Source organism: Musca vetustissima, unplaced genomic scaffold (assembly GCF_032173495.1).
Source record: "Musca vetustissima isolate MV318-11 ecotype Yass unplaced genomic scaffold, APGP_CSIRO_Mvet_v1 utg12493, whole genome shotgun sequence".
Lineage (NCBI taxonomy): Eukaryota > Metazoa > Arthropoda > Insecta > Diptera > Muscidae > Musca > Musca vetustissima.
The window spans coordinates 57,527-83,365 of record NW_026887141.1 but is presented as its reverse complement, the minus strand read 5'-3'; the positions used below and the strand labels follow the sequence as shown (position 1 = coordinate 83,365).

The following is a 25,839-nucleotide window of genomic DNA, read 5'->3' as shown; positions in this document are numbered from 1 at the left end:
ACCATTTACCCTAAATCAGACGAAAATATATATGGAAACTATATATAAATCTGAACCGATTTTTTCCAATTTAAATAGGATTCGTCCTTGGGCCAAATAGGTGACGTATGCCAAATTTCATACAATTCGGATCATAAATGCGACCAATTTAACATGGTCAGACAGACGGACATGCATAACTTGACTTAGAAAGTGATTCTATGCATATTCTCAAAAGGAACCATGTGTCTATCTCGTTCCCTTTTGGCTGTTACAAACATATGCACAAAGACAATACCTTTGTACCACAGTGTGGTGAAGGGCATAAAAATAAAGGCCTATGGTCATACCTTGAAATATATGTTGTTCATATATCGAATATGTAAACAAATAAAATCTTCGGCTGGCCCGAACTTTTTATAACTTTCTTCATGAGGACATTCAAAATACGTAATATCAATCGGGACACTCATATTAACCCTTTCAGTGTTTTTATCGAATATATTCGACATTTAAAAGTACTCTCTTTCTTCGATCTTTCGGTTATCCTACGTACCGTTACTATTGATGTTTTTGTTTTTGCAGAAAAATAGACGAAACTGGCCGAGGGTTAAAATGACAATTGCTATTTTTTCTAAACTATGTCCCTTTATATGATTTTAAATACAAAATTTTAGATTTTTATTCCAACAACATTTTTCTTTAACACTGAAAGGGTTAAGGCTATGCCACCTTAAATTTCTGCAGGAGAAATGGGGCCTATACAAAACCGTGAACTGATATTTATTATGAGAACTAAATATACAGTATGTCGCCGATAGATATGTATTCTATGGTCTTGGGAATTACATACAGATTTTATTATTCGATTCCTCTAAGGTATATGTTTTCATTAAAGAGGCTTCGGATTTGATGTTGATCAAAACGGATATTCAATTTGCTTTAAATTAAATTTGCAAGTTTATAAAAGATTGACTTTTGTGGGCGAGGTACCAATGTGTCTCAATTTTCGGACTTGATGTCGGTTTGGTAACGATAATTTGTTGTGCAAAGTTTGGTTCAAATTGGATAATCCGTTAGGATGATATTGAAAAGTTATTTTTCAGTAAATTCTAACCATTTTGTGTGGGAGGTACCAGAAGGAGGGGACCGATAATCCACATTTTCGAATTTGAACAAAGTTAGGAAGAAATATTACGATGTAAAAAGTTTCCATGAAATTTATTACTCTCTTCGAAAGTTATTGTGCGCACCATTCATCTAGACAGACATACGATCATTTGTAAATCGACACAAAATTGTCTGAAAAAGATTTTGTCCAAAGTAAATCCTATATACGTAGAAAATTAAGGGTACCGTAATATATAGGCTATAGCAATACTTGGATCGGCTTCGATCATTTCAGGTATGACGATTTGACATGCAATGGATATCCAAAATATCAAAATTGATCCAATTCTTGAAAATACCTAATAATGGAATATCTTCCCTGAATTCTGGAATACTATTTCGGAAGAGCACCAAAAATATGAGCCAATTCGATTGAAAATTGTAGCCAAAATCCTCAAATACCGAATAATACCACCATATGGGGGAGGGTATAAAAAGAATTCTAAATTTACATCAAAATACTGGATATAGGACTATAACGTTTTGTCTTTGTCAAAGTAACGCCTAATTTGTGGTAGGGCATTTTCGTTCTTGAAGCGTTTCGATTCGCAAACCAACGGAACTAGGTCATTCATTTAGTTCGATAGTTCATTTTAATTCAATCTTTCATTGGTACAAGTTAGTTAATTCGGTCAATATGGCTGAAAGGTCTAGAACTAGACGAACGAGAGTAGAAATGAATGACGGGAGAAAAAGAAACTAGATGAAGCAAAGGAACGTACCTAGTACCGATCATTCCTTTTGCAGAACAATTCCTTTGAACTACTTCATTCCTCACAACTCTAGTGGCTGGAAGAAATTTCTATAGGCTCATATGAACCTATTGAACATTAAAAATATAATATTTTTTATCTACTCGTAATAATACTTTCACCAGCTACTGTATGCCCATGTTGCACTGTATTAATACAAATTTATTTCATTTGGCATCATGCACTTGACATGACACCAACAAATTGATTTGATGAAATTGAACGATTATAGATTGGCACTAACCAATTAAGATGTTTGAAAATAAGTAATAATTTGTATTGAAATGCATTCTCACAAATTGCAAGATAAATAGAAGCAAACTTTTTAAAATTTGTTTATAAAAAAGCGTAATTTTGAATTTTGTTTTAATCGGAAACACGTTTATGGTGGGCAGCAAAAAATTTAAACAAAAACACTCAATAAAAAAGGTTTTGCAATTTTTTTTTTGCAAACAAATTTACAGCCCACTGATAAGGGTTTTTTATTTTTTATTATTGTGAGACATATGGTGAAATTGTCGGTTGGAGGGGTTGATGTGTAGGGTAAGGAGGCAATTGCATTTAGCTGCCGTAGACTTGGCATATTACGACGACAAGTTTAATTGTTAAACGTGTCCAGTGTTTAGCAGGGTTGTCATGAGATAATTATGATATCAGCACTTAAATAAAGGGAATATTGAGGTGATATTGAAAAATTAAAACCTATCAAAAAGCATGTATTTTTGAAAAAATATTTTTCCTAGCTCTACCAAGAGGCAAAGTGGTTTTAAACATTTTTTTCTAAGGATTTTTTTCAAAATATTTTGAATGTCTGTCAATAGGCGTGGATTTTTTAAATATGTTTTAGAGGTCTGTCAAAAGGCTTGGGTTTAAAAACAATTTTTTTGAAGCCATAACCATAGGCGTGGATTTTTTTTTTTAATATTTTCCCAACATAAATTCTGTATGGCAACTCTGCTTATTCTTTAGTACAATTATGCATATCTGAAACGCCACCGAACACTGGATGTCGTATTAATTTACACATCTTAGTAAACGTAGAAGCAAATTATGACAATGAGAAACTGCGGAGCTAAGTAGGCGTTAGTTATTCAACGACCACAAATGGCAGCTCACAATTGCTCGGGCGTATGTCATATTTCTGAGATGATATTTACATCTCATAACGACAATAAATTAACAACAACCACTTGTAATTAGTTATTTCCATTTTTTTTGATTTGGATGTAAATGTTTTACGACGAAATTCTTTTAATGACAAATTTGAATTTGTGCGAAATTGTTTTCTTCTCAAAAATTCAACCGATTGTAAAGATTTTGAGGAAATGAGTTATGAAATCGTTTTCTACATATGGCGGATTTCTTATATATATCATCGGAACCCTACGACAAAAGTTTAAAATATTCTACCAGGAAATAATTTACGATCAGCATTATAATTTTCGGTTACCCAAATACGATAAGGGTCTAGAAGTATGAGTCGGTGTTCATCCCATATTGGTTCGACTCGAAAGCACCCCTTGTCCCGATAATAATATATATCAGGAGTGTCGCAGCATATAGGGCAACCCTGCAGAGGGAAGCAATGGGAGAGAGAACTATCGGAGAAAAGGAGAGGGGAGAAACGTATTTTCAGAAAAAAGAACAAGAAAAACGTGAACGTGAGCAAATCGAGATTTAGAATGAAGTCAGAAAATTTTACCAACGGGGAAAACACCGAACCGAAAACTTTGGTGCAGGCACATCCTTCTGTAGAGAAGAAGACAAATACAGACAGTGTGCTGAGGATCTGGAAGGAGCATTTTGAAAAACCTCTGGTATCAATTAGCAGCGGTGAAGAGGATATCCCAGAACCAATAATAGATGATGCTATAGAGTCAATTGGCTGAAGAATAATAAAGCAGCAGGTACCGATGGGTTACAAGCCGGACTATTCAAGACTGGTAGTCAGATGCTGGTAAGGAGCATGCACCAGCTGAATAGTACAATTTGGCTAGAGGAAAGCATGCCCAATGATTGGAACCTCAGCATCATGTGTCCCGTGCACAAAAAAAGGAGACAAGACGATATGTGCCTACTATAGAGGAATAAATCTCCTTCCTATCGCATATAAAGTGCTATCCAGCGTACTGTGTGAACGACTGAAGCCAATGGTCAATGATATTATTGGACCATACCAACGCGGCTTCAGACCTGGTAAATCCACCATTGAACAAATTTTTACTATGCGCCAAATCCTAGGAAAAAAACCCACGAAAAACACATCGACACATTCCACCTATTTGTCGACTATAAGGCCGCATTCGACAGCCCCATCCGTTCAGAGGTCTATAAAGCCATGTCTGCAGGATAACTTTAACTGGCACAAAATCAGCAGTTAAAGTCGGAAAGGACCTCTCGGAGCCCTTTAATACCGAACGAGGATTCAGACAAGGTGACAGTTTGTCGTGTGACCTTTTTAACATCCTGCTGGAAAAGGTCATTCGAGAGGCAAAAGTGAACAGAAATGGCACTTTGTACACCAAATACCTATATACCTTGGCACCGCCATAAACAAAACGAATGACATCAGTTTTGAAATTCGGAGAAGGATAGTGATGGCCAACAGCAAACAACTCAAAAGCAAGGCCACCTCCCGCCAGACCAAACTCACACTCTACAAGACGCTGATACTACCCGTGCTGTTATATGGATCTGAAGCATGGATACTTGCGCAAGCAGATGAGGCAGCTCTTGGAGTGTTTGAGAGAAAATTTCTCCGAAAGATCTATGGGCCGATCTGCCTTGACGGTGAATATCGCCGTCGAATGAACCATAAGTTATACCAGCTACTATCGGACATCGACATTGTTAGACGTATTGAGCAGCAGCTACTTCGTTAGCTAGGTCATGTTGTGAGAATGGATGAAGATGCCCCAGCCCAGAATGCATATAATGGTTAGATGGTTCACGCAGAAGGGGAAGGCCACGAATAAGATGGAAAGACCGAGTGGAAGACAACATTGCCGAATATGGTCTTTCAAATTGGAAAAACTGCACAAAAGACCGACGCGCCCAGAAATTTTTTTTAAGCTCGGCTCATGGAACGAAAGTTCTGTCACAAGCCAGCTAAGCAAGCAAGGTTCGACTCCACTGTCCTGGTCTTTTGTAAATTACTTTAATAACATCCGAAACCAAAACCTACAATAGAAAGTGACAATTATTTAATAAAAATTTTCAATTGTACAACAAAACCACAAATCCTCCACATTTTTCCCATTGGTTAATTCAGTTTTGATTCATGCTCACACACAAATGCAATCAAATTATTTTATTTGCTTAATTTCATCATATATTTTATATTTGCTATTAAAAATAAAAAAATACAAAGTCATACGATCAATTGACAGCTAGACCGGCAGCCACTAAGCCAGCCAGCACCCAGAGCAGCACACATTCATCCAACCATACATCGGTCACACATAAAATCTGGATGTTTTTGCTTACAAGGAAGTTGTGTTGTTCGCAAATTGGAATACAACAGCTTTGTCAGAAGACTTTTGTGCCGACTCGACAGACCGGGTGTGGGTAGTGGTATTATGCGTATCAAATTCTCTACGACTTAAATTTCAATTGAAATAAATTCTTTCTTGATTTAAATTTTTTTACTTACAAAAAAATATTATTTTCTTCATCTTCATATAATGACGGATTTTTGTTATGAATTGTGCGAGAGAAAAAAACATAAAACACCGTGTAAATGAAAGGAATTTGTGGCGTGATATGCGGGTGTGATGTGAATATTAGGGTGGGTGGGGTTTACAAATATATGTTTTGTTGAAGATGCAATTAAGAGATCTGACAGATCATTAAAATTTTGCAATTTTTCATTTTCGAATCTCTCCCTTTACAATTTACAATTTTTTAAATAGTAAAATGTTTCAAACATTTTCCCATCCACCCTAATGTTACACTTTTTGTTTTTCAATAACAAGCAAGCCACTAAATGATCTTTTGTTATGAACTGTTTATTTGTTTTTTTTTTGTATTTTAATTTTCTTATACGATATAGCATTGTATTTAAACAAAAGCATTTCAATATTTATTGTAAATTTATATTCTCAATTAGATAAGTGTAAAGAAGAGAATGAATTTGAATGAAATTACACACGTCATCGTCATAATATGGGCCCATATACCGATCGATCGACCAACCAATAGAGATGTGTCAAAATCAAATAGATAAATATTTTATCATTATTATTTAAAATATATAAGTTTTATATCAATCAAAATTAATTGTGAAATTGTAATCAACATTTCAAGGTGATGCGCATTACCTTTTTAATAAAATAAATACTTTTTACGGAACCACAAAAATGTTTTTATACACATTTAATTGAATAAAAATCAAGCTCAACCGGTTTGCATCAGCATCCGAAAAAGTAATTCCGATTCAAGTTCAATAAAGTTCATGGAACAAGTGAGAACAGGTTGCAGTCAGAGATCACAAAAATGGTGATAATAATGTACAAATAAATGCCTAATGTTGCAAATAAATTGTCATGGCAAATATAAGTGTAAACATTTCAAGTCATTGAGAATTGTCTCCTTTATGAATATAATTAATGGTCTTTTAAACGATTTGGATTCAAAAGCTGCATATAAATAAATGTAATTAAATTAAATTAGTGTTCAAAATTGATTTATGATTTCTTAGAAGATGATTTTAAGAAATCCAGTGGCATTTGTTTAAAAAAGAAATATTGGAAACAACAATTTGCCAAAATTAAGACAAATCGATAGCCGGGAATATTAAAAAAAATTTAAATATTCCATCTACATTAAAAAACTCTTCTTGAAAATCTTAAAAAAGCGTTCATTGAAAATGACAATTAAAACCAGTAAAGGAAGTAGTAAAGTCGGACGGGGCCGACTATATGATACCCTTCACCACTTTGGGTATATTCAACAGATGAATTCTAACAGACGTTGCATTTTTGAAGACCAGTAAAGTGGAATTGGTTCCATAAACATGCCTTTCTGCAAACTATACTACATTTTTCATTTGGTCGGAAAAAATTATGTAAATCAATTTAAAGCAAATATCAATCGAAGGACACCCGTTGATTATTTGGATAAACATCTGATAAACATGATGAGTTTGGTGTAGCTACTATATCTAAATCTGAACCAATTTCAATGAGACTTGCCAGAGATTAATTTATATTACCTACAGTTCATTGTACAAAATTGTGTGATCATCGGACAAACTTTGGGTCTTTAGTGCACAATTTACATAAAATTGGAAGAAAAAATATATAGGAGCTATATTTAAATCTGAACAGATTTACACGAATCTTAAACCACATCATTCTAGGCTTAATTCAGTACACCATGCCAAATTTTGTGGAAATCGAAAGATATAAAGGACTTTGGTACATCATTTACATTAAATCGTACGAAAATATATATGGGAGCTATATCTAAATCTGAACCGATTTTCACGAAACTTAACACACATCACTCTAATCTTAATTCAGAAGGCTGTGCCAAATTTCGTACAATGCAAAAGAAATATAGTGTGTTTCGTGCACAATTTACCTTAAATCGGACGAAAATATATATGGGAGTTATATATAAATCTGAACCGATTTTCACCAAACTAAACACACATCATTCTAGACCTAATTCATTACGCTGTGCCAAATTTCGTGCAAATCGAAAGATATATAGGGACTTTGGTGAGAGACTTTGTTACACCATTTTCCTTAAATCGGACGAAAATATATACGGGAGTTTTATCTAAATCTGAACCGATTTTCACGAAACTTAGCACACATCATTCTAGGCTTAATTCAGTACGCTGTGCCAAATTTCGTGCAAATCGAAAGATATTTAGGGACATTAGTGCGCCATTTACCTTAAATCGGACGAAAATTTATATGGGAGCTATATATAAATCTGAACCGATTTTTATGAAACTTAGCACACACCATTCTAGGCTTAATTAAGTATGCTGTGCCAAATTTCGTGCAAATCAAAAGATATATAGGGACTTTGGTGCACCATTTACCTTAAATCGGACGAAGATATATATGGGAGCTATATCTAAATCTTAATCGATTTTCAGAAAACTTAACACACCTCATTTTAGACCTAAATAATTGCGCTGTGCCAAATTTCGTGTAAATCGAAACATATATAGGGACTTTGGTGCACCATTTACCTTAAATCAGACGAAGATATATATGGGAGCTATATTTAACCATGTGTCTATCTCGTTTCCTTTTTCCTGTTACAAACATATGCACAAAGATATAATACCCTGTAACACAGTGTGGTGAAGGGTATAAAACTGGTATCTTTGTAAATTGTCTTTCTAACGAAATATCAATTCAAGACACTTAGGTTAGGACCTTTGTATCGGTACTATGTTTACATATATTGACACTTTTCCCCACCAATAATTGGCTTTGTTGATTTGTTGATCGTTCATGAGATGACTCTCTTTTGACGTATTTTGTTTGATTTTTTGTTGGCAATAAAAATATCGGTTCAACCGAATATACTTGTTAATTTTTTTATTATTTATTTATTTTTTGTAATATTTATTTATATTATTTACTAATGTTAAGTTGTTTGTATTATCTGTTAACCACCTGTTAATATAACAGCTGTAATACACTCTTCTAATTATTTTCTTTTGCAATTGTTTTGCCCATTTGTTTATTTATTTTCTCTCTCTCTCTTCTCTTTTCATGTTTTTTTAACTTTCCTCGATCTCACATAAAATCAAATGGTGGGCAAAAAAATATCAACTCTCCCCCAATTCCTTGGATATGTCGTTCTCCCCAATTTTTTGCGGTTATTCATTGATAAAAAAACAGTTAGCTGAGTGTGTGCGAGAGAGAGAGAGCAAAGGAGCGGAGAACAAAAATCACCGTCGTCGTCGAATACAAAACAAAAACAGATCGTTGCTCAAGTCATTTTGGCAAACTGTTGACAACTTTCAAGGTTGGGCCATCGGGTTCTGAACGACCAACTCAGAAAAAAATAATAAAAACAAAAACATTTAAACGACGCGTTACGACGTTTGGTAGTTTGTACAATACGTTGTTGTACTTTTCGTTAAAGTTTCCGGTTTACCGGGTTCCTGCCGCCGCGTTATGACTTCGCAGCAATGCATTTGCATCAAACGGTTCCTAATTGTCGGCATCGGTTTTCTGTCGATCCTGGCCGGTGTTTATTTGTATGTCAATTGGATAGCAATGTTTACGGAAATGCGTGGAAAGGTAAGTGAATTAGTGGTTGGGGGAAAAAAGCAGCCAAGTGAATGTCAAGTGGAAAACATAACACACAAAAAGCAGAACAAGATGTGGATTATGTGCAAAATGTGTACAAAGTGTTGGAAAACAACTTGTCATTTGTTTTAATTTTTCAAGAATTTTATTGTGATTTTTTTGAGGTTTCCATTTATTGTTGCTTTACCTTTATCTAATCTCTGATCGGTCGCTGGTGAAATTTAGAAAGAAAAAAATTTGATGATAACCAAGTTTTTTGTTTCCGAACTGTTTAGTCTTAGTGTCAGTCAGTGCTGGTATTTAGAACACTGAAGTGTAATGAAAATGATGAAGAACGAAATTAAAACAGCAAAAAGGTATTGCGCAAAATAAAATAAACAAACAAACAAATTTGAACAAAATTTTGCAGTACAATGAACTTTTTTAAGGGTCCATAAAAATTCACAATATTATGTGACAAAGGGTATCTTTTTTGTTGCTAACGATTTAAACGTGTTCAGTCATGTCATAAAAATTAAAAGTAATTATAACAATAAAAAAATTAAAAGTAATTATAACAATAACTAAATTGATCTGAGGGTTGAAGGTTCATATTTTTTTTTTTGGATTTTAGATGTCAGACAGATTAATTGCCAATTAAAGTCTAACTATTTTTTCTAACTGTCTCTACATAAATGTTTTCCAATGCCATGGGTCATAGTCATTTTAGTGCAAGAACCAAGTTCCACCTTGGGTCTGATAATGACTTTGTAAATACAAGAGGCGGCTGGGAACCATGGTTAAACAGAAAATTAAATTCAATGGCTCGCCAGCCTCATTTATAAATGTCTCTACTACAAACTATACCTATTTGTATACCCTTCACCACACTGTGGTCCAGGGTATTATGTCTTTGTGCATATGTTTGTAACAGACAAAAGGAAACGAGATAGACCCATAGGTTCCTTTTGAGAATATGCACAGAATCACTTTCTGAGTCGATTTATGCATGTCCGTCTGTTCGTGTTAAATTGTAAACAAATTACAGGTCGCATTTATAATCCGATTTGGATGAAATTTGGCACAGCTCATTTGTTTGGACTAACCCTATTGAAATTGGGAAAAATCGGTTCAGACTTAGATATAGCTCCCCTATATATTTTCGTCCGATTTATGGTAAATGGTGCACCAAAGACCCTATATATCTGTCGATTTGCACGAAATTTGTGTATAACGTACTGAATTGAGCCTAGAATTATGTCTGCCAAGTTTCGTGAAAATCGGTCCAGATTGAGATATAGCTTCCATATATTGTTTCGTCCGATTTCATGTAAATGGTGCACCAACGTCCCTATATATCCTTCGATTTGCACGAAATTTGGCCAAGAAAATTGATCCAGATTTATATAAATATCTCCCATATTTTGTTTCGTCTGATTTCATGTTAATGGTGCACCAAAGTCCCTATATATCCTTCGATTTGCACGAAATTTAGCATAGCGTACTGAATTTTCTCCAGAATGATGTGCGCCAAGTTTCGTGAAAATCGGTTGAGATTTAGATATAGCTCCCTTATATAGCATTTCCACATTAAATGAAACCTTTTACAAATTAAATGAACCCTTTTCCAAATTAAATGAAACCTTTTCCAAATTAAATGAAACCTTTTCCAAATTAAATGAAACCTTTTCCAAATTAAATGAAACCTTTTCCAAATTAAATGAACCCTTTTCCAATTGAAATGAAACCTTTTACAAATAGAATGAAACTTTTTCCAAATTAAATGAAACCTTTATTCTTATCTAAGGAAATATAATATTTGCAGTAATTTTAAACCAATATTTGAAAATTAAATCAAAGAATATTAACAAATATAGTTGTATGGCTATGTAATTAAAATAAATATTCTTTAATTCGGTGTGATTTCATTTAATAACTTTACTAAATAAAACTAAAAAAATAGTAATACGAACTGGGGTATTTCTTGACATTTATTGACAAGGTAACTGATTATCTTAATGAAGAGGTTTCCGACTTGCATGTCCATAACGTAGTTAGAATTAACTTGTCGAGTAAGCTGTTGAATACTTCGCTCGATTACATCAACAATGTTATGTTCCATTGAAACGTCACACAGCTCAGCTCTTGTACATAATTTTATTTTTAAAAATGCTTTTTCGATTGGATTTACCATTGGAGTATAAGTCGGTAAGAATTTAAGGTTGCATCTTTTGGATTCGATCAAAGTTTTTTATGTCATGTCGCTTGTGTATTTGAGCGTTATCCACTATCAAGAACGAATTTTCCAGCTCTGGATTGATTTCCTCCAAAAGACTTTCTATAAATAATTTAAATCTGTCTGCATTGACACTGGAATCAGAAATGATTGTGTGATTGGGGTATCCCCAATATTCATTGATCGTTATTGGAGTATCCATTTTGTAAAGTCTTGAGCATATTTTTGTCTCAAGCCTAATGTTGTGGAGTCATTCATTTAGTAGTGTTTTGTATAGGTAGCCATACACAATTAAATAATTATGAGCTAACCTGATTTTAGCTCGGGAACCTCTGATAATAGGGAATCTGAAGGAGAATCTATAACCTCGCCAAGTATTGCAAATGGAAATGCTCCAGAACCTACCGAAGCTACATCTACAAGACCCCGAAACAATTTGGGTCAGTATAACAAAATAATATAAGACATGCAATTTTTATTATGTAAATTGTATGAAGAGTGTAGAACAATTTCCGAGACTGCAAATTTAACCTGCATAAAAATAAATTCAGCACAAGCATTAATAAGAAGATACAAAAAAAATTCTGGAAGGAAAATAAGCGTGGAGGAAATATAACTAAATTTTTGACACCACAAGTTTTAAGTCTGATCGCGTTATAGAAAGTCAACCTTAAATTACCCTCAAAGCCATAAAAACTAAACTGTTGAGAGAAAATGATATAAATATTTCCACAAGCTCCATAGAAAATGGATTACGGAAATTAAAAATTACGTTGCAGATGGCCTCTAGTGAAATAGAACGAATGAATGACTCCAGAACATTAGGCTTGAGACAAAAATATGCTCAAGACTTTACAAAATGGATACTCCAATAACGATCAATGAATATTGGGGATACCCCAATCACACAATCATTTCTGATTCCAGTGTCAATGCAGACAGATTTAAATTATTTATAGAAAGTCTTTTGGAGGAAATCAATCCAGAGTTGGAAAATTCGTTCTTGATAGTGGATAACGCTCAAATACACAAGCGACATGACATAAAAAACTTTGATCGAATCCAAAAGATGCAACCTTAAATTCTTACCGACTTATACTCCAATGGTAAATCCAATCGAAAAAGCATTTTTAAAAATAAAATTATGTACAAGAGCTGAGCTGTGTGACGTTTCAATGGAACATAACATTGTTGATGTAATCGAGCGAAGTATTCAACAGCTTACTCGACAAGTTAATTCTAACTACGTTATGGACATGCAAGTCGGGAACCTCTTCATTAAGATAATCAGTTACCTTGTCAATAAATGTCAAGAAATACCCCAGTTTGTATTACTATTTTTTTACAGCCTGTTTTTCTATTTCGAACGAAAATCATTGCGAAAGAAAATAACTCACTCACTTTCGTTTAAAAAAGCGTTCATGTATTTCGAAAGCTATCGTTCGTTTGCCGTTACGTATACCATTCGAAAAACTACTAAATTAAATGTAAAGTTTTACAACAATGTTCAATAAATGAGAGTCAAATGGGAAATGAGAACAAACTACACAAATACAATCACACATTTGAATATAAAAAAATGTCAAATGGAAATTTTCAGTATTTGTGAGAATTGTGTACAATTTTATTTTACAAAAACATGAATAAAAAACCCAAACGATACCTATAAAACATGTTCCAAAAATTTTTATTTTGTTTAGAGACTGTGTTGTGTGAAAGTCCTTGAAATTTTGGTACATAGTTCGCGATTTTGCAATTGATTCGATAGCTATAAAGCAAGTGAGTGAATTTGACATTCTCGTTCGAAGGAATTTGACATTCTCATTCGAACCCAACTTTTTAGAGAAAAAGTATACGTTTACGGGTTCTTTCGAGTTGCTTATCGTTCGACTTCTTTTGCCTGTAAACAGTTTTTATATAAACCAAAATTGATTTTCTTTCGGATTGAAAGCGAAAGAAACCTTTCTTTCGAAATACATAAACAGGCTGTTAGTTTTATTTAGTAAAGATATAAAATAAAATCACACCGAATTAAAGAATATTTATGTTAATTACATAGCCATACAACTATAGTTGGTAATATTCTTTTTTAATTTTCAAATATTGATTTAAAATTACTGGAAATATTATATTTCCTTGGATAAGAATAAAGGTTTCATTTAATTTGGAAAAAGTTTCATTCTATTTGTAAAAGGTTTCATTTCAATTGGAAAAGGTTTCATTTAATTTGGAAAAGGTTTCATTTAATTTGGAAAAGGTTTCATTTAATTTGGAAAAGGTTTCATTTAATTTGGAAAAGGTTTCATTTAATTTGGAAAAGGGTTCATTTAATGTGGAAATGCTATATTATAGATTGATTTTAAGTTATTGGCTCACCAAGGAACCAATAGGCTGATAGGAACAAAACGTACTGAATTTAGTATTTCAAGTTTCGTTGAAATCGGTTCATATTTGGATATAGCTTCCATATATATTTTCGCCCGATTTTAAGTAAATTGGGCATCAAACTCCTCATGTTAGTCAGATTGACATCAAATTTTGCACAACGTACAATCAAGAACGTAGTTTCTAGAAGTACAGACATAGCCCAACGGATGACCTATTTATATTTGTTTGAAGTCGATTTACATACTTTTGTCCCATTGTAAAAAAAGAATGACATGTTTATGGATAAATCTAGGTAGATTCACATTTAGATAAATATCACATATTTTATTTCATCCAATTTCATGTTAATAGTCCTGTTTAATATACCCATAGAGGTGAAGGGTATCATATAGTCGGCCCAGTCCGACTTTACTACTTTCTTTACTGGTTATTCTTGTGTTCGAGCAGTTCCCTTATGCATTATGGACCTGAGCACTAATAACCATCATAGTCACATGGATTGAAATCCGGGTTAACGGGCTTAAAATCGGTCGGGATTAATATCATGCGGGCCATGTAAAAACTTCAACGTACATTCAGCATTTTCTAGAGAGTTTTTATCGCTTGAAAACCCGAAATAAAAAACAAACGAAAAACAGTGCCAGTCTGTGTTGCCGACAGATGTAGTACGGTTAGCGGGAGTCTTCGGCTTTTATTTTTTCGATATAAGTTTTGTTGATCAAATCAGTTATTCAATTCGAACAAAATTAAATTTACAAGTTTATAAAATATTGACCCTTTGACCAGAAGGAGAGGGCCGACGGGTCCCACCTTTGAATTTAGTGGGGGTTTGGTAAAAAAAATTGGTTGTGCAAAATTTGATTCCAATCCTATATTCAATTCGCCTGATATTGGATTTATAAATATTATAAATCCAATATCAGGCCGACGGGTCCCACCTTCGTGCTTGATCTAGGCTGGGTAATGATAATAGGTTGTTTTGGTTCAAATCAGACATTGGATTTATAAATTTCGAAAATGTTGATCCTTTGTGGTGGAGGTACCTGAACGAGTGGACCAGTGGGTTCCATCTTTGGATGTGATCTAGCCATAGTAAATATAATAGGTTTGGTTTAAATGATGACCATTTTGTGGGGGAGAGACGAGAAGGAGTGGATCCATCTTCAAACGTTAACTATATTTGGAAGAAATATTACAATGTACAAAATTTGAATCAAATTGATTACTCCCTTTGAGAGTTATAGTGCATAACAGCCAGACGGCCGAACGGACATTTGTAAGTCGACTCAAAATTGTCTGAAACAGATGTGGTCCAAAGAAACATTGTGTCTTAAAGCAATATATCGATGAGACACATTTTTGTCGCAGCAAGGTGTATATACCCTCATTTGCAATATGGCTAATATGACGTAATCTATAATGAAAATTTCCTGAAAGGACAAAGGACATTCTTCCTTGGAAAATTCGAAGGGCAAATTTTTGTCCTATAAGTTAGAGAATCAAGGACCTTCCATCTACCAACATTCTCGTCTCATGGGCTATGTCAATAAATGAACCTACGTTGAATATTTTTAAGCAGATTTATATCCTTTGAGAGCCTCAAATTCCACATTTATTGGAAAAACCGAAAATCTGTCAATAAATGGACCTACATTGACATTTTTCTGCCAGGAGGACTACCAGATTCATCGGTTTTATCACGTCTTATATTGTATGCTTCTACTAATTACGAAAATTCCCTATGATACACTATATCTTTTATAACGTATCGATCGTTCGACAAAACCTTGTGAATAACATAGGGTCCCTTTGAATTTAGGCAATAATTTCCTGTTTACCCCTACAGTGGTGTTCACGTTCGGAATCACTACAAAATCTCCTACTTCAAATGAGTTGACTTACATCCCCTTTCTCTTTAGCCATTTTTTCAGTATAATATTTCGACCTCGCAGTGGAGTCTCCAGCCCAAAAACAATTATTAATTATAGTCCATCGAATTATATAAATCCATGACTATGCAAATAATTCGGGATATGATAAAAAGAGGACCTATATGGAACATGTTCTTATTCTGTTAAAATATTCGATGATCAGAATTTCTATATAGCCTTTGCTTAGTATTTTTATTGCCCACTATAAAACAAATAAAAAAGTCACTAAGTTCGGTGTGTTCGAACTGGTTTACCCTCTACCAGTTAGTGGGCATTCAAAATGCCTTTCATCAGTCGGTAGCTTTATTAGGTCTGAATATTAAATAATCTCCACCCGTTATTGCATTATGTGATGTGTTTAAGCTCTAATGTTTCAAATTATAGACACTCAGGTTGGAAAACTAGGGTAGGAATTTCAACATACCGTGAGGCATTTGTGTGTGGGATATTTCAAAACATTAGCCTATATGAAATATTTTCTGGAAAGAAGTTTTTATTAACCACAAATTCAATATACCAAATTATAGTTCCGTTTCAGATCCTAAAAGTATATATTAAATTTTAGAAGTATTGTAAGTTTTTACTCGAAAACCGTTCCTGAACCCACAAAACTGGCAAAACATTGAACCATATTTAAGAGAACACAAAACAAAATGGCGTTCTCTTTGTAAACTTTTTACTCGAAAAATTTGTCCGAGTAAAAATGATTAACAGGAATGCCAACTTCTGATTGGCTGTTATGTTGATTTTGAAGTATTGCCATCTAATATTGCTATTATAAAATTCGCATATGTATTTTCCAAATTATTTCGAGGCACTACAAACGGAATGACATCACCAGCAACTTGTGGTGGAGAGTACCAAAATGTATGTTGTTATTAAACATTGTCGCATAGTGTTATCAGCATAAAACTTCTTATGATTCACTGCTAATCCAAGCTATTAATCGCCTTATCTGGAGATCTAAAAAAAGTGTGTAGTATGTGTGTCATGTGTCACTGGAGACAAAACAAATCATTTTTTTATTTATTTTTACTACTATTAGAAATGACGTATAAATATGTAGTATATGATCCAATTCTGGGATATATTTATAAATATAAAACTCATTTATAAAGATAGAAAATTTCAAAATTATTTAAAATAAAAAAATAAGGAAGTAATATTTTCTTATTGAGGACAAAATACCTCCAAGTAAAGGGTGATTTTTTTGGGGTTAGGATTTTCATGCATTAGTATTTGACAGATCACGTGGGATTTCAGACATGGTGTCAAAGAGAAAGATGCTCAGTATGCTTTGACATTTCATCATGAATAGACTTACTAACGAGCAACGCTTGCAAATCATTGAATTTTATTACCAAAATCAGTGTTCGGTTCGAAATGTGTTTCGCGCTTTACGTCCGATTTATGGTCTACATAATCGACCAAGTGAGCAAACAATTAATGCGATTGTGACCAAGTTTCGCACTCAGTTTACTTTATTGGACATTAAACCAACCACACGAATGCGTACAGTGCGTACAGAAGAGAATATTGCGTCTGTTTCTGAGAGTGTTGCTGCAGACCGTGAAATGTCGATTCGTCGCCGTTCGCAGCAATTGGGTTTGTGTTATTCGACCACATGGAAGATTTTACGCAAAGATCTTGGTGTAAAACCGTATAAAATACAGCTCGTGCAAGAACTGAAGCCGAACGGTCTGCCACAACGTCAAATTTTCAATGAGTGGGCCCTAGAAAAGTTGGCAGATAATCCGCTTTTTTATCGACAAATTTTATTCAGCGATGAGGCTCATTTCTGGTTGAATGGCTACGTAAATAAGCAAAATTGCCACATTTGGAGTGAAGAGCAACCAGAAGCCGTTCAAGAACTGCACATGCATCCCGAAAAATGCACTGATTGGTGTGGTTTGTACGCTGGTGGAATCATTGGACCGTATTTTTTCAAAGATGCTGTTGGACGCAACGTTACGGTGAATGGCGATCGCTATCGTTCGATGCTAACAAACTTTTTGTTGCCAAAAATGGAAGAACTGAACTTGGTTGACATGTGATTTCAACAAGATGGCGCTACATGCCACACAGCTCGCGATTCTATGGCCATTTTGAGGGAAAACTTCGGAGAACAATTCATCTCAAGAAATGGACCGATAAGTTGGCCACCAAGATCATGATTGACGCCTTTAGACTATTTTTTGTGGGGCTACGTCAAGTCTAAAGTCCACAGAAATAAGCCAGCAACTATTCCAGCTTTGGAAGACAACATTTCCGAAAAAATTCGGGCTATTCCGGCCGAAATGCTCGAAAAAGTTGCCCAAAATTGGACTTTCCGAATGGACCACCTAAGACGCAGCCGCGGTCAACATTTAAATGAAATTATCTTCAAAAAGTAAATGTCATGGACCAATCTAACGTTTCACATAAAGAACCGATGAGATTTTGCAAATTTTATGCGTTTTAAAAAAAAAGTTATCAAGCTCTTAACAAATCACTCTTTAGTTGTATCACATCTATTATTTGCGATAAGATATTTCGAGGTTTAAAATTCTGGAAAATATGTCTGCTACAGAATTGCAAAAATGTATTCAGTTTTACTATTTTCTTCGATAGTTTACAAGAAAGAAAAGAAAATGATCGTAATTAAATTTTTTTCATTTTTGCAGGCTCTTAACACCTCTACCTTAAATCTAGACCTGATTTTGTTTATGCTATTAAAAATAAATCCCCCTGTAAGCTAGTGTAGTGCGATGGCAATTGAAGTCATATGCTCAGTCTGGCGGATATCAGTTATCAGTTAATACGTATTTTTTGTTTTGTTTTCATTTTGTGCCAAATAAAATAGCTGAACAAGTGTTCAAAATCAATGTCTTTTTTTCAGATTTTTGGCCAACTTCTTACGGTCATTTGATTGATGAATTTTTGATAGGAGAAGGTCTTAACTTTTTGTACGCCACTGGCTTTAAACTACTTGACAGATAGTTTTTTTTTTCATTTTATCAATAAAGAAATAATAAAATAGCAATTTTTATAGTGGGCCTTTTCGATTGAACAGGTGGCTGAATTGAATTCAATTGCAAAAAATTCAAAAAAGTAATTTATTTTTCATTTGCCTTTGTTATTGAAATTATCTTTATGTCGGTCATTATCAATTTTGTGTGTGTGCGTGTGTATTTGTGTCTGCACTTTCTTGTAACATAAAAGCCAAAATAATGATAATGACAACCATTATCATCGACGTTTATTCAATTATCATCACCTTTATTTTATTTTGTTCCATTTTTTCCATGACGTCTTTTAACAAAATTGTGTAAAACATAATTGTTAATTTTGTGGAATTATATTATTTTCACTAAATCACAGTAGTATTGACGGATTATTTGAAATCTATTGTCCACTCCCACCATCAAGAAACCCATGGTACGATCAGGAGTGTCGAGATGTACAGGAGTCATAATAAAGCCCGGAAATTTTACCAACGAGTAAAACACTTGCTCTCGTCGATGTTGCAGACTTTTTCCGGTCGAATATGGAAATATCCGCTACTAAGTCAACGGCCACACTGTTTACCACATTGGTAGCGGAGATGCGTCTATCTTTGAATGTGCAGGTCGAGGAGTCCACAATTTTGACCACCAATTAAGCCAAGATTCTAGGGATCACATTCGATAGTCTTTATAAGTCGTCCGCGCATGTCACAGCTATTTGAGATAAGGCATGGAGCAGAAACAAGGTACTCAAGTCGCTAGCCGGCAGCACTTGGGGAGCTGACAAAGAAACCTTGTTAACAACATACACAGCAATAGACCGGTCTGTGGTAAAATATGCGGTGTGGTCCGTTAACGTCAGTGCAACGCAGTGGAAAAGTCTTCAATCCTGCCAGAATGCTGCCCTGAGGACTGCTACAGGGTGTCTTCTCATGACTCCAATAGACCACTTACATGTGGAGACGAAGATCCTTCCTGTGCGTCAATACAACAAGATCTTGTCGATGCAATACCTGCTTGGGTGTTATAGAAGTAGACATCCAAATTGTTACCTAATGGATAGGCACCCACCACCTAGGCATGTCAGGAAAAATCTTCATGATCCGGAGAGAGGTCCAAAGGCACAAAAGGGAGCCTCTAGGCCTATCAAGCAGAATTGAATCGTATTTACACGGATGCAGTTAGGGATACAATTCCAGAATATCGGTGATCACCCGCTTACGATAGCTGCAGAAGAGCAGCAGCTACCTCGACAAACTAGAGTGGTCTTGGCACAATTAAGACCAGTATGGTGTAGTCGCCTTAATTCATATTGGGTACGAATTGATGGAGAGGGCGATAATATCTGCCCGGCATGTGGTAATGGACCACATGACACGCTACACCCATTCAACACCCCAGCCAAACCCACTCACCTAACCCCATTTTCTCTTTGGACTCAACTGATACAGTTCGCAGTCTTCCTGAACTTGGAGTTAGAAGCAGAACCAGATTAAGGAGAATAAGAAGAAATACACACCTGCACCAAGCCGATAGCTATGGTGCAGGCACATCCTCTTGTAGAGATGAGGAAGAAACCTGGTGTCAAATACAGACAGCGTGTTGAGGATCTGGAAGGAGCTTCTTGCATCAAATCGTAACGGCGAAGAAGATACTGCAGAACCAATAAGAAATTACGGTATAGATTATATACCACCTAGCCAAGATGAGGTCAGAATAGCAATTAATCGGCTGAAGAATAAAAAATTACCAGCCGAACTATACAAAACCGGTGGTCAGATGCTAATCAAGAGCATGCACCAGCTGATTAATACAATTTGGCTAGATGAATGCCTGCCCAATGGTTGTAACCTCAGCATCTTGTGTTCGGTGCAAAAAAAAGGAGACAAGGCGATATTTGCCAACTATTGAGGAATAAGTCTCCTTCTCATCGCATCGAGCTATCGAGCATGCCGTGTGAAGGATTGAAGCCAATGACCAATAACATTATTGGACCATACCAATGTGGATTCAGACCTGATAAATCCACCATTGACCAGACCCACGAACAAAACATGGACACATTCAAACTATTCGTTGAATATAAATCCGCATTCGACAGCCCAATCAGCTCAAAGGTGTTTAAAGCCATGTCTGGGCACAAGGTCAGCAGTTAACGTCGGAAAGGACCTATCGGAGACCTTCATACCGAACGAGGTTTCCAGACAAGGTGACAGTTTGTGGTGTCATCTTTTTAACATCCTGCTGGAAAAGGTCATACGAGATGCAAATGTGATGCAAAAATGAATCGATATTATGGGGAGCTTGGTAATGTTCTACAACCGAATTCGCTGTAATTTGGTATTTTGTATTCTGAGAGGTCGTCAAAATTATCTGAGATTTTGAAGAAATTATTGCTTTTTCTGTCCCAATACAATAACATAATTATTTTTCAATTGATTACGTATATAAAGAATGAGACAATAACCTCTGAAGATAATGGTAACCTGATTTAAACAAAAATAAATAAATAAATAAACCAAAAAACATGACTCATCCTCGCCTTCTTGACGGGGGATTTTTCCCAATGATTCCGCAATTTTTTCACTTTACAATAATTTTTTATCTGTATTCAACAATGACATAAACCAATTCTTATCTACTTTATCTCTTTTTTCTACAGGAAATGGCATTGAGCCCCACCTCGCCAACCTATAGCGGTTGGAAGGTATCACCGTTACCGCTCGATTTCGATGTGTATCTATTCAATTGGACAAATCCCGAAGATTTTTATGTTGGATCGCCGAGAAAACCACGATTCGAACAATTGGGACCATATCGTTTTCGTGAAACACCCGATAAAGTGGATATCGTATGGCATCCAAGTAATTATTCCGTGTCGTTTCGTAAGAAGGCCACATTTCAATTTGATGCGGAGGCTAGTAATGGCACGTTGGATGACATTGTAACCACGGTGGATACAGTGGCTCATGTGAGTATTTTTTTTACGAAATTTTCAAAAAATAAAACAAAATTTTTTGAAAAGGCATTTTTTAAAAATAATTTTTTTCAAGATTTGGATATGCGTGGATTTTTTAAAAAATAGTTTTTCAAGATTTTTTCAAATACTTTTCGAGAATTGAATAAGAATATACATTTTTTAAAAATAGATTTTTTTCATTTTTTTTTTTTTTGTTTTGAAAAATACTTTTTCCAAAATTTTTTAAAAATATTTTTTTTTAATTTTTTTAAAAAATATTTTTTTCAAAATTTTTTTAATATATTTTTGGAGAACTGTATTAGCGTGGAAATTTAAAAAAAAAAATTAAATTTTTTGATAAAAATAAATTTCAAAAATTTTTGAAAAAAAAATTTTAAATTTTTTGATAAAAATAAATTTCAAAAATTTTTGAAAAAAAATTCACAATTTTTTGAAAATATTTTTCCAACTTTTTTTTTGGAATATTTTTTTTAAGATGTTTTGAAAATATTTTTTTCAAAATAGTCAGGCTTAATCCCAGTTCGTTGTTTTTATAAAAAATACAAATGGTATCCCAAATAACCCGCCAACACCACTGAAAATTTTTTTCAAAAATTTTTTGAAAATATTTTTTCAATATTTTTTTTGAAAATATTTTTTCAAGTTTTTTTTGAAAATATTTTTTCAAGATTTTTTTGAGAATTTTTTTAAAGATATTTTTAAAAATACTTTTTTATTAAACTTTAATATTATATTCCCTCTTCTCCTTTAGTCAACCGCTCTGCGAGCCAAAGATGCCAATGGCTTCCAAAAAGGCATTCTCGCCATGACCCTAAGCAGCCGCCAGGTGGCAATAACAAAAACCGCCAACGAATGGATTTTCCAGGGTTACAAAGACCCTCTGGTGACAATTGGTGGATTCGTGGCGAAATTTGTTAAAGAAGTTGAGGTACCCTATGATCGGATAGGATGGATGTATACGGTAAGTCTAAAGACCGCTATGATCAAAAAGAAATTTCTGACGTCTATTTTGTATCATCTCCCAATCCCTTATAGCGCAATGGCAGTTCCACCTATGATGGTCACTTTAATATTTACACCGGTGCCGATGATATTTCCAAAATGGGTCAAATCTATAGCTGGAACTATAGAACACACAATGGTGTCTTTCCTGGTGAATGTGGTCAAGTCAAAGGTTCAATGGGTGAATTTTTCCCACCCAATTTAACACCTCGAGATTCGGTATGGATGTTCGTGCCGAATGTATGTAGGGCGGTGCCCTTGGATTATACGGAGACTGTTAATATTCACGGTGTTACGGCGTACAAATACAGTGGAACTGAACGGTCTGTGGATAATGGTAAGTTTGTGGAACTAGTTTGGAAGATCGGATGGAAATGTAGAAGTTCTAATTATTCAAAATTATTATATGGTGGAGAGCCGCACCGAAGTTTGAAAAACTTTGTCCTAACAGCTGAAAAAATAAAATTTCCTAATACGAATAATTAAAAACCTCTCTAAATTTCGACCTAGCTTCCTAAAAACCATTCTTCCCATTTGACTATATAATAAAGTGTATCTTTCAACTTTTTTAAGGCACCCTCTACCCTGAGAATCGTTGCTTTTGTGTCAACAATAAATGTGAAGCCTCCGGGGTCTTTAGTATAGCCCCTTGTAAATACAACTCTTCGATTTATATGTCCTATCCACATTTCTATAAGGCTGATCCCGTCTATTTGGAAGCCATTGAGGGCTTGAAGCCGGAAAAAGAAAAACATGAATTCTTTATGACACTGGAACCAAATGCCGGTGTACCCATGGATGTGGGTGGTGGCTTCCAGGCGAATTATTTAATGGAACCTGTGGCGGGAATAAGGTAAGTAACTGGGGGTAGGATATTTTATCCAATATTGAACATTTTTATAAACTCGATCAAATTTGGTCACTTCGAGTTCGTGGAAGAGCCCATATATATTTTTAGCGGAATGAGATTCGATGAACGATTTTGAAATCATGATAGATTTTGTTATATTTTCGAAAGAGCTTGAACATTTTGAATATAGGATCGGTCCACATTTTGATGTAGCCCCATGTTGAAGGTTTTAAAGCCGCATTTTCCAATCGAACTCGAATTGGGTTTTGGGTTTTCGAAATTTAGCAAATTGTTCCGCCATATAACGGCATACCCAACATTTCAGTATTGTAGGGAGCTTGAGGACGTTTTACAACCGAATTGATTGTAATTGTGTATTCTGAGTTCTCATAGGGTACGAAAACTTGGTATACAAAATTATCAATAACGAATCATATTTTGGGATAGCTCCCATATAACGAACCCCCAAAATTTCGATATTTTAGAGAGTTCAGGTATGTTTTTCAACCGAATTGACTGTAATTTGGTATTTTGGATTCTCGATAGGCAGATAATCTCTATACCAAAAATTAACAATATTGGTCCACTTTTCAAGGTAACGGTACCTCTCAAATTTCGGAATTTAAGGGGGTTTGGGAAGTTTTTTTTCAACCGAAATGACTGTAATTTGGTATTTTATGTTACCATTAGGGTAGCAAATCTTCTTAAGAAAAATTACAAGTATTGTAACTCTATTAAGGGTAGCCCCCAAATATCCGAACTTTGGTAGCTTGGCCACTTTTTTTCAAACGAATTGGCTGTAATTTGGTAATTTGAATTCTCAAAGAGAATAAATCCTTCCTACGAAAAATGATCAACATTGGTCCACTTTTTGCGGTAGCCCCCATATGACGGCACCCCCAATTTTGGGGAGCTTGGGCATGTTTTTCAATCGAATTGGCTGTAATTTGGCATTTTGACTTCTCATGGGCCAGCAAATCAGTCTACCAAAAATTGTAAACATTGGCCCACTTTTTACAATAGCCACCATATAACAACATATCCAAAATGCCGATATTTTAGGGAGCTTGAGCATGTGTTTCAATCAAATAGCTTGTAATTTAGTATTTTGGGTTCTCATAGCGTAGCAAATCTCCCTACCAAAAATTATCAACATTCGCCCACTTTTTAGGATAGTCCCCATATAATAATACCATCAAAATTTCCGAATTTTGGGGAGTTTGAGCATGTTGTACAACCGAAATGGCTGTAATTTGGTCTTTTGGGTTCTCATAAGGTAGTAAACCTCCCTGCCAAAAATTATCAACTTTGGATCACTTTTTGCCTCCATATAAAGGTACCTACCAAATTTCGGTAATGGCGGGAGCCTGGGTTTGTTCTTCAACCGAATTGGCTGTAAGTTGGTATATAAGTTTCTCAATAGGTATAAAATCACCTTACCAAAAATTATCAATATTGCCTTCAATTTCGGAGTAGGTCCCATATAACCGTACCGCCCAATATTCGGTAATATGGAGATTTTGTTTCAACAGAGATGAATATAATTTTATAATGTAGGTGTTCATTGGGTGTACAATTTCCCTACCTAAAATATAACATGACATAGTCCTGCTATAAAATATATATTTTAGGTTCGCCCCCTTGAAAGTTCGGACCTACCGAACTTAACAACATTTTTATTTATTTCAAATTTATTATTATTTTTATTCAATTTAAACACTAAACCTTTTTTCTCTTCTATTGCAGACCCTATCACAATGTACCACGCACATTTATACCATTAATGTGGGCGGAGGAACGGGTACGCGTTACACCAGAAATTGCCTCCGACATAGCCTTGGTGCCAATGATCGTGTTAATTGGCCAATTGATCACAGGTGTCCTCTTTGCCTTGGGTATCATTATGATTTGTTGGTATCCAACGAAATTCGTAACCCTACTGTGTCAAGATCCAAAGGGTAAAAATATTCTGCAGCGTTCATTTTCAAAACCGTCAACGGGGTCGACTAAAGGAAGAACAAGTGTTAATATAACATCAGCCACTGGTGGCAGTGCCACCAATAGACATAAAGAGAGGGTATCGTTGTTGGAACGTAATCCCGGCGGTGTAAGTTTATTGCGTACGCATAGCTCACAAACTGAGGGTCTGCTAAGCGCTGTTAGCAGTAATGCCTCATCGCAGCACAACTCAACCGATGTGATATCGTGTTAGATAGCAAGCAATTGTAGAGTTATAGTAATTGTAATAATAATAATAAAATGGGGGGAGCATAAAGTGGGGAACTTTTGGAATTACCAAAAAAAA

At 34.8% G+C, this 25,839-nt stretch overlaps 2 protein-coding genes across 2 annotated transcripts; both read left to right on the top strand.

Annotated features, from left to right (window-relative positions):
• The first annotated feature begins 9,011 nt into the window (after nucleotides 1–9,011).
• On the top strand, nucleotides 9,012–25,598 carry LOC133334738 (protein peste). Its single transcript, XM_061543065.1, has 7 exons — nucleotides 9,012–9,175; nucleotides 21,365–21,673; nucleotides 22,434–22,643; nucleotides 22,718–23,021; nucleotides 23,258–23,537; nucleotides 25,281–25,526; nucleotides 25,574–25,598. The coding sequence occupies exons 1-7, from the start codon at nucleotides 9,050–9,052 to the stop codon at nucleotides 25,596–25,598; spliced, it is 1,500 nt and encodes a 499-aa protein (XP_061399049.1). The 5' UTR covers nucleotides 9,012–9,049.
• Nucleotides 16,917–17,885, top strand: LOC133334741 (uncharacterized). Its single transcript, XM_061543068.1, has one exon. The coding sequence runs from the start codon at nucleotides 17,029–17,031 to the stop codon at nucleotides 17,770–17,772; it is 744 nt and encodes a 247-aa protein (XP_061399052.1). The 5' UTR covers nucleotides 16,917–17,028; the 3' UTR covers nucleotides 17,773–17,885.
• Nucleotides 25,599–25,839: the final 241 nt, after the last annotated feature.